Here is an 8,257-nt window from a genome sequence, read left to right as displayed (position 1 = left end):
TTCACCTGACTCTACGCAAACTTCCTGACTGTTATTGGCGCCGCCATGTTGATTTGCTTGTTTCCCTCTAGAGAGCAGTAGTACCGTAGATCACCACTTGGAGGCGAGGAACCATGCTAGCGAGGAGTGTAACCCAAGCTCGGCACGGATTCGGTTTTCAGAGGGTAGTGTAAATGGGAATTATGGTTGTCAGCCATGTTTTTCCTTCTCTGTACGTAGTAGCTGAAATATATATTTGACTTGTAACTGGATTTTTCTTTCTTAAAGTTGTAGGGAAACAGCCGTTTCAACCCTTGCATTTCCAAATTCTCCTGAGTGGTGCCCGACTCTACGCGAGTGAATAAAGTGAATGATTGGTCGATTTATCAAGAGGACAGGATTGTTGTTGCGGAAGGTTCACAACCAAGTATGGTTGTGGCCGGTTTGTCGGAAGCAGGAGAGTTTAGTGTCGGAGGTCGTGGATGAGTCTCGTCCGTCATACAGTTTTTATTTAGAGGAGGAAAGCGGGGACGAAGATGTTGTGGAAGAGGACGCCAGGGCAGCAGAAGCTTGGTTTGGTGTAGAAGGCTTCCAGCCGTACATGTTTAGCTCTACGCCTGCTGAAGACACAGACGTCCATCCCTGTGAACACTGGGACGGAACTCAATGGGGAAGGATATTATTCTTATTTCAACCGTTGCGTAGATTAGCTGCGCCATATGAATCAAGATGCTATGACAGAAAAAATTTGACAGATGACCATTGATATATGATTGGCACATATTTTGAACGGAAGCTGTGGGGAATGTATTCCATATGTGCAGAACGTTCCGTTTGACCATGATTTGAGCTCGATTCATTCGTAAATTTGTTGTTCTAACACAGCTAGTAGGGTGTGTGTTCATAAACGATACATGACGACATTCAGAAGTCAGAAAATAAAAAATGTAAACAATAAAAACTACCTGGCAGCAGAAAAAAAAACTGTCCACATGAAGGATCGACAGACAAAGAGAAGTTGAAAGTCATCTTTTATTGCACAATAAAAGATCACACATACCATGTTCTGACTAGTCAGATTGGTCCACATGGGAATATAGAGCTATAGATACAAACAAGAGAAGGAGGAACCAAAAAGATTCAAACCCATCGAGTGATTTATCTGTTTCATTGGTGAAAGGTTTGCAGCGCCGGGTCGACCCGTTCTCCACATGTACGAGCTTCGTTCAACAATGTTTTCAGCAGTGAGGCGGCTGGGTCAGTTCCTGATGAGTGTCACCAGAACCTGCAAGATTTCAGCCCAAATCTCCATCTGACTGCAGTCTGCTGAGGTTCTGTCTGATGGGAGGCCTTCAGGCAGAACTCTGCTACAAACCAAACATGCACAAAACCTTCCGGAAACTTGGAATAAAAGAACATTCTGATGAGAAATTTTACAGTTGGAAGAATAAAAGATCCAGATCCAAATCGGTGCCGTCGAATAAGCAGAACTTTTGTCCACCGACTGTTTAAGGCAAACTTTATTAGGATATTTTAACTTTACAGAGCGAACAGAGAGAGGCGGACATGTGAAGCTAAAGTGGACTTGGTTTCTTTAGATTTTCTCAATGTGAGATTTCCCAGATTCCATCCCTTTGTCGGCCAAAAGAAAGAAACGGGTCGGACTTCCCGTCCCGGTTCAGCAATTCAAACTGGGGGTCAGGAAAATGGACGTTTTAAAAATGAAACAAAGCGAGCAGCACAGATGCTAGGACGGATAGGGATGCTCTCCGCTGTAGGTACCAGTCATGCCACTGACGTTACGCTACATTATTGGCTGAACGTTGCCACATGATGTAAAACATTATGGTTGCCAAGACAACGATAATATCACGCAGCATCAGTGTGCCGAGTCGGGAGCATCTGTAGCGTTAGCGTGTCTAACGACCAATGAAGTTTTACCTGATCGATAACAAAACTGAAAAAACCTGTTTATAGTGAACAAAGTAACTGTTAGACCATGATATAACCTGTGTTCAGTAGCTAACAGGTTAGCCTCTTTTAGCTTGTGTCACTACCCGATCCGTCCCGGAAGCACAATCCGTCCTGCCTATGCCCTATTGGCTCGATTTTATTTTGTTAAAGGCCTTGATGACATTTTTTCCTCCCTTCAAATAGAAAACATACAAAATATAATGTCTAAAAGGTTTATAATGTACTTCCTGAGAAAATAAATGCCTTAAAATCCTGTTTTATCATTTTCTGCCCGATCTGTGCCAGAAATGCGATGCTACGCTACTTCTGGTAGCTTACTTTTTCAATTTTGGATTTAAACATAAAGTCTTTTTTTCGTTTTATATTTCCCTTTCGTGTTAACATTATGGTATATATTGCGTAATGTAAAGACAAAAAAACTAAAATGCAGATAAACATGATTTAATAATATTTTGCAGGACTGCTCTGAGCATGTCCCATGATGATGTCAGAGAAGCAGTTTAATGAAGAAAAACATAAAAAGCATCAAACTTGTTTCACAAAAGTCCTAAAATCTTTTTAAAGATGTGTATTAGCATTCTTTAGACAGTAAAGGATATAAATAAATAATTTCAGTACTGCAATTACATTATTTATGGACAAGCGGACGTATATCTGTTTGTGCATGCGCAGGACGGATCGTGTAGTGACAGCTCGGTCAGTTAGCCATATTAACTTGCACTACTTTTAACTTTCTGTCAACAACAACCATTAGTTTTCTACAAGTGGAATAAGTTTTATTTGCCTAAAATCTTTACAAAACTCATTTTTCAAGGTGTCCTCTTTGTCCTCCACTGCCCTCAGATCTTAATAAAAGAATAAAGATAAGCTGAAGGTTTTTTTTGTCATCCTGTTAATTAGCAGAGCTCATTTTTAGAACGCAGTACTTTCATTCAAGACAGACAATGATTGTTTTTTTTATTTACTTTCGGCTACTTTAGATTGCCAATGAAATATAAAATAATAGCAAATATTGGTAATAATATGTTCAGTGTTCAAAAGAGATTTGATCAGGTGCAGGTGCAATACATTTTGTCCGACTGGAGTTGCCATATGATGATGACATAAGAAGGGACAGGACCCCGAGCAGATCTGGTACCTACACCGGCTTGGCTTCCTGTCGGCCATCTTGGGGCCTAAACATTTAAAAATATCCCAAACTGGAAGCTAAGTGCTGTGAAAACCAAGAACCCCCGCTGGAAACTTTCTCAATTCCAGTTCAGGAGGCGAAGGCAACAAAGAAATGGTTTACTTTCCATGTGAACCAAAATGCTTCTGCAGTTCAGATCCAGAGTAAAGAAAACAGCCAATCAGAGGTGAGACGACATGGAGAGACTAGAACTGTACAATAAATACATCATTTCAGATCAGCTCCACCCCTTCAGGTGACCCTGATGAAGAAACAGACGCCATTACAGAAGAACGTGGCGGCGCTGACAGGAAGTGATGCGCAGGATGCGCAGAGCTTCATCTTCGTTAAAGACTTTTCCACAGAAATTTAAACCAGACAGACAGCAATCAAACACCGAGCTAATCAAAGACCCGTTCAGTTCTTCTCTTGCTTTAAACAGAGACCCACTGATTCCGCTTTGTTCCGGTTCTGGGCTTTGCTGATGCCTCCGTCCATCCTGGACGGGTTTGCCTACAGTCAGTGTTTGGTGTGGGGTAGTTCTGAGCAGTTAGCGTCCTACCTGCAGTGAACTGATCTTAGAGGTTCTGATTGACCTAACAAGTCTGTAGATCAGGGGTCTTCAACTTTTCCAGGGAAAGGAACCCCAAACTGATGGTGAGACGGAGCGGGGACCCCCTAATTATATATATGGTATAAAATTGTGTTATATCAAACTGGTCCTATAGTCACTCTATTACAGATGGAGTAATGTAATTAAAGTAATGTCTCTCTGGGATTATTAAAGTATTTCTGATTCTGTTTGATGGGACAGGTGTTGTGAATGAAACGGTGTCCACAATATTGCAATGTTTTTCCCAGCTATCAAAATTTTATTGTATAGATGAAAAAGCAGGTGCTGTATATTTTTTCATCAGAAGGTATTGATGATTTAGTTATTTTGGTATCCATGTTGTTTGGGGTTAGAGGCAGTCCACGTGTTCCACTGTGACGGCCTCTACTACAGATATGGCGCTGCGTCGCACAGCAAAAGCACAGCTCTATCTGCCAGAGTGGCGGTGCAGAGTAAGCCCATTTTCCCTCATTGTTTTGAGTAAATTGGTTTTTTTTTTGTTTTGTTTTTTTAAATCAATATTAGGAGCTAAAAAAAAAAATCACGACATATCGCCAAATCGATTTTTTCCCCAAACCCCAAGTAGATAAACAGAACCAAATCAGAAGCGTAGATGACAAGTGAATAGAGGTTGGAATCTTGAGGTTGTGAGTTTGAAACCCACTCCCACAGACAGACTGACTGGCCTAGACTTGCTAGCAGGGCTAAATGCTAACGCAACTGCAGAAATATACGCCTACTTCAACAGCCTGGTGGGCAACCTACAGGGACATATGACTACAACCATATAAGGAAGTTTGAATCGAGGAAGAACAATGAAACAAGAGAGATGGACGGACGGACAGACAAGAGATAGAGAGGAAGAAGAGACAAAAAAATGACAGAAAGAAAGACAGTTAAAAAAAATGACGAAGCACGTTTATTTTAGTTCTTAACGATCAGCTAGATCAGTTTTTAGTTTTCGAGGATGATCCTTCATGGGAGCAAAGGTCTCTGCTGCTGGTAAGATACTGACGGCTCAGAACTACTTCACACCACCACACCTTCAAACCCAGTATCTGAACTGAAGGAAAACCAGCGATTGTTGGGCGCAGACCCTCATGTTAATTAACATAACCAGTAGCGACGACCTCATGAGGTGGCCGCGTTACCGTGGCAACAGGGGGCGAAATGTGCAAGTGAACATGCTTAGCCCAACGTCAGAGGCACTGATACGCAAACGTTTGTGCTTTAAGGGACGACCGATTGATTAGACGTAGCAGAACCTCCCCTCCCCGGGCCGTGGAGACGGACCGAACGAACGCAACGACACCACCGGACCATGGAAATGTAACAGACTATAGATACGAAAGACACCAACCAAACATAAGGCCTTTAAATCTGAGGAAAAGGATGAAAGGGGGAAAAAAATGACGTCTTATTTGGTGAAAGTTTGGCAAAAAATACAGAAAAAAAAAAAAATCTAGAATAAATTATATGGAGCCACAAAAAGTTGTGACAAGGCAACAATAATGGAGTTTTCTTTTCATCAATGAGATGTGAGCGGTCGGGATGAACCAGTAGAACGCGTGCGCATGCATGCACACATCCCGGACCTCCCCCCATAGCCCACACACCCTAACGGACCGAACCGACAGGTCCACACAGACGCTGTGCAAAAAATGGGTGAGAACTACAGAACGCCACTGTGATTCATACGGATCGGAGGCCTTTCTACCCCTCAGGGAAAACCAGAGACTCTCATCCTTTTTAATGTACAGTACAGTCCATCTGGGTCCACGCCTTCGGCGCAACCGCTGGACAGAGATACATGGAGCACTTTAAAAAAAGACAGCAATGTACAGCCAACGATTTACAGATGAAATATTACAAGAGTCAGTTTTCTTCCTTCCTTCCATAAAATCAGAACAGAACCGGAGCTCCGGGTCAGAATTCCAGTCGTTTTGCACTTTTCCCAACGAGTTCAGGAGAAACACTGAAAAGCAGCATCATGTAGCTGCTGTTTGCAGAGCAGAAAACATCCAACCACTGCCTTCTGCTGCCCCCTGGTGGCTGGACTCAGCTCCTGATTGGACTGGACCGCTTCAAGCCGGATCCAGAACAAATCTCCTTGATTGTTCTTTGCTTTTGGTGAAACGTGAAGCGGCAGGAGAGGGTTGGGCTCTGATCTGCCTTTCATGCACGTCAAGCCTGCATCAGGGAGACGCAGTCAGAACCGATCCGATTAGAACCTGGAAACGGGCTTTGGCTGCCAGGCCACCGGTCCCCTATAAAACGTAGTGGGAACCTCGCCGCCCATGTCTCCTGTTTTGGGTTTCAGCGCCGGCCGAATATGGGAGAGATGGCGGCTTTAGTATTACAGAGTCCGGAGGAGGCGACGGAGGGAGGTCAGGAGAGGCTCCGTCTCCCTCAGAACTCCGTTCCTCCTCCTGTTCTCAGACTGGATGCAGAATGGGGGGTGGGGGTGGGGTGATGAGAGTCTTTACATGGACGCTGACTGACAGACTCGGCACAGACTTTACACGCTGCTCAGCGGAGGAGGAGGAGGGAGGGGGGGCCTCCCCTCTCCTACGCCGTCTCTTGCTCCGGGTTCATCTCGTCTGATCCGTCCTCCTTCTCCCCCGCCGTATCTTTTTCACTGTGGTTATAAGAGTTTGGTTCGGGGGGTTCCGAAGAACCTGCCTCCTGGTTCTCCTCGCTTGTAGCTGCGCTCGGCTCGGAGGCTGAGGTAGAGGGGAGGAAGGCGTCGGCGGCCCTTGCCCCGCCGCTTTCACCAACTGTACTTTCTCTCTCCTCTGCGTCTCCCTCCCCCTCCTTCCCTTTCTCCCTCTCCCCTTCCTCCCGAACCCGGTTCCTCCTCCTCCTGGGACTGCCTGGAGAGCTGTCGGCTGCGGCGCCCGGCGGCACAGCGGGCAGCGTCATGATGCCGCCGTGAGGAAGGAACATGTGCGGGTACAGCAGCCCGTGGGACATGCCTGGGATCAGGAAGGGGTTAAAGGTGTGATGACTGCCGGCGCCGCCGCCCAGGTGGACCCTGCTGGTGGAGGTAACAGCGTCGCCCCCCGCCGGCCGCTTGGCACCCTCCGTCACCGCTTTTTCCTTGTCGCCGCCCAGCGCCGAGGAGGAGCTGCTCTCTCCGTCTGCGGCGGTGCTGGAGGACGGGCTGGCCGCGTCGGAGGCCACGGTCGTCGTTGTTACGGAAGTGGAGGAGGAGGGGGAGGAAGCGGAGTGTGGTGGAGCGTGCGCCATCATGGTGCCAACGCTGAACAGAGCGTGCTGAGGGATGGCGGCGCCATGTGGGATGCCGTGCAGCATCATGGGTAACATGCTCAGACCGTTCTTCACGTCTTCGGCCGACGATCCGCCGCTTCCTGCCGACACGGCAGCAGGGAACCCGTGTGGGAACCCCGCCGCCATGATCCCGGAGATGGGGATGCCAGGTATGGCGCCGCGAAGGTTCTGCAGGGTCACAATGGAGTCCATGCTTCCGATCAGCCCGCCGTTCATGTAGAGGGGGGCGCTGAGGGTGGCGGACGAGGAATCCGACACAGAGAGGAGGGGCTTCGGCATCTCGCTGCGTGGCCGGCGCCCGCGGCGCCGCGAGCCTGGGTCCCTGTTGACCGGTTCCGTCAGAATGCGAGAGAACTTCCCCTCAGGAAGGAAACCCTGGAGCAGCAGAGGAACAACATGAGAGGAGCCACAGTAACTGAATGCTCTGGAAGCAAAGATGGAGACTCACAGAGTGTTTGACCACCTCGGCCCAGTCCGGCGCCACAAAGTACTCAGAGTTTGCATCGAGCCACCTGGACAGCTCCTTAATGGCCGGCGCCATGGCGCCACCAAGCTGCAGAAGGAGACAAACAGATGTTTTTTGCTGGCCAAATTGGGGCTTTAAAATGTCTAAAACATGTCTCAAAATTATTAGATTTAAAATTCCACCTGACATGTCTGACTCTGCCGGAGTAATGCAACTACACGGATTCATTTTCAGCCACACCCCTTAATTTGGCCACTTGTGGCTCTGTGCCAAAAATCACATTTCCGCCTAGAACACTGCTCACTAAAACCTTTGTGGAACAAACACGCTTCAGCTTATTCAGTACAAATTTGACTTCGACTTATTGTCAAGATGTGGATCTATAAAGTCTGAGGTTCATCCAGAGTTTCAAATGGCGTTCTTCAGTGTTAGAAAATATCGTCGATGCTAAATATTTTTTTATTTTTTATTTTTTTAATCACCTATAAATCAGACATGGTAACAGTGGCGGATCTAGGGGGCGGCTACTTGGGCTACAGCCCCGGATATTTCCCTAAGAGCCCCAGATCTCGCTTCTGAGCTGATCTGAGTAAAATGTGCAGTACTGGAATTCACCAGAGAGTGGCAGCATGCGCAGGAAAGCAGCCTGTAGCATTCCTATGCAGAAGGAGAAGTCACCGCTAGCTGTTGCTAAACAGAGGGCGTTTCTCAATATGCCTTCTTGAGCGTTCTCGTGTGCTCGTGACACGTCATCAGCCTCAGCCCG

At 46.8% G+C, this 8,257-nt stretch overlaps 1 protein-coding gene across 1 annotated transcript in view; it reads right to left on the bottom strand.

Moving 5' to 3' along the window:
* Positions 1–3,869: 3,869 nt before the first annotated feature.
* LOC107089782 (chromodomain-helicase-DNA-binding protein 6-like) overlaps positions 3,870–8,257 on the bottom strand; it is a 59,611-nt gene continuing 55,223 nt past the window's right edge. Inside the window, 2 exon segments of the mRNA XM_015382753.1 lie at positions 3,870–7,400; positions 7,474–7,578. Coding sequence (XP_015238239.1) covers positions 6,303–7,400; positions 7,474–7,578 — 1,203 coding nt within the window. The 3' untranslated portion in view covers positions 3,870–6,302.

This window comes from Cyprinodon variegatus, unplaced genomic scaffold (assembly GCF_000732505.1).
Source record: "Cyprinodon variegatus isolate N-32 unplaced genomic scaffold, C_variegatus-1.0 Scaffold13, whole genome shotgun sequence".
Taxonomy (NCBI): domain Eukaryota; kingdom Metazoa; phylum Chordata; class Actinopteri; order Cyprinodontiformes; family Cyprinodontidae; genus Cyprinodon; species Cyprinodon variegatus.
The sequence above is the reverse complement of the archived record's forward strand: the minus strand, read 5'-3'. Positions and strand labels throughout refer to the sequence as shown.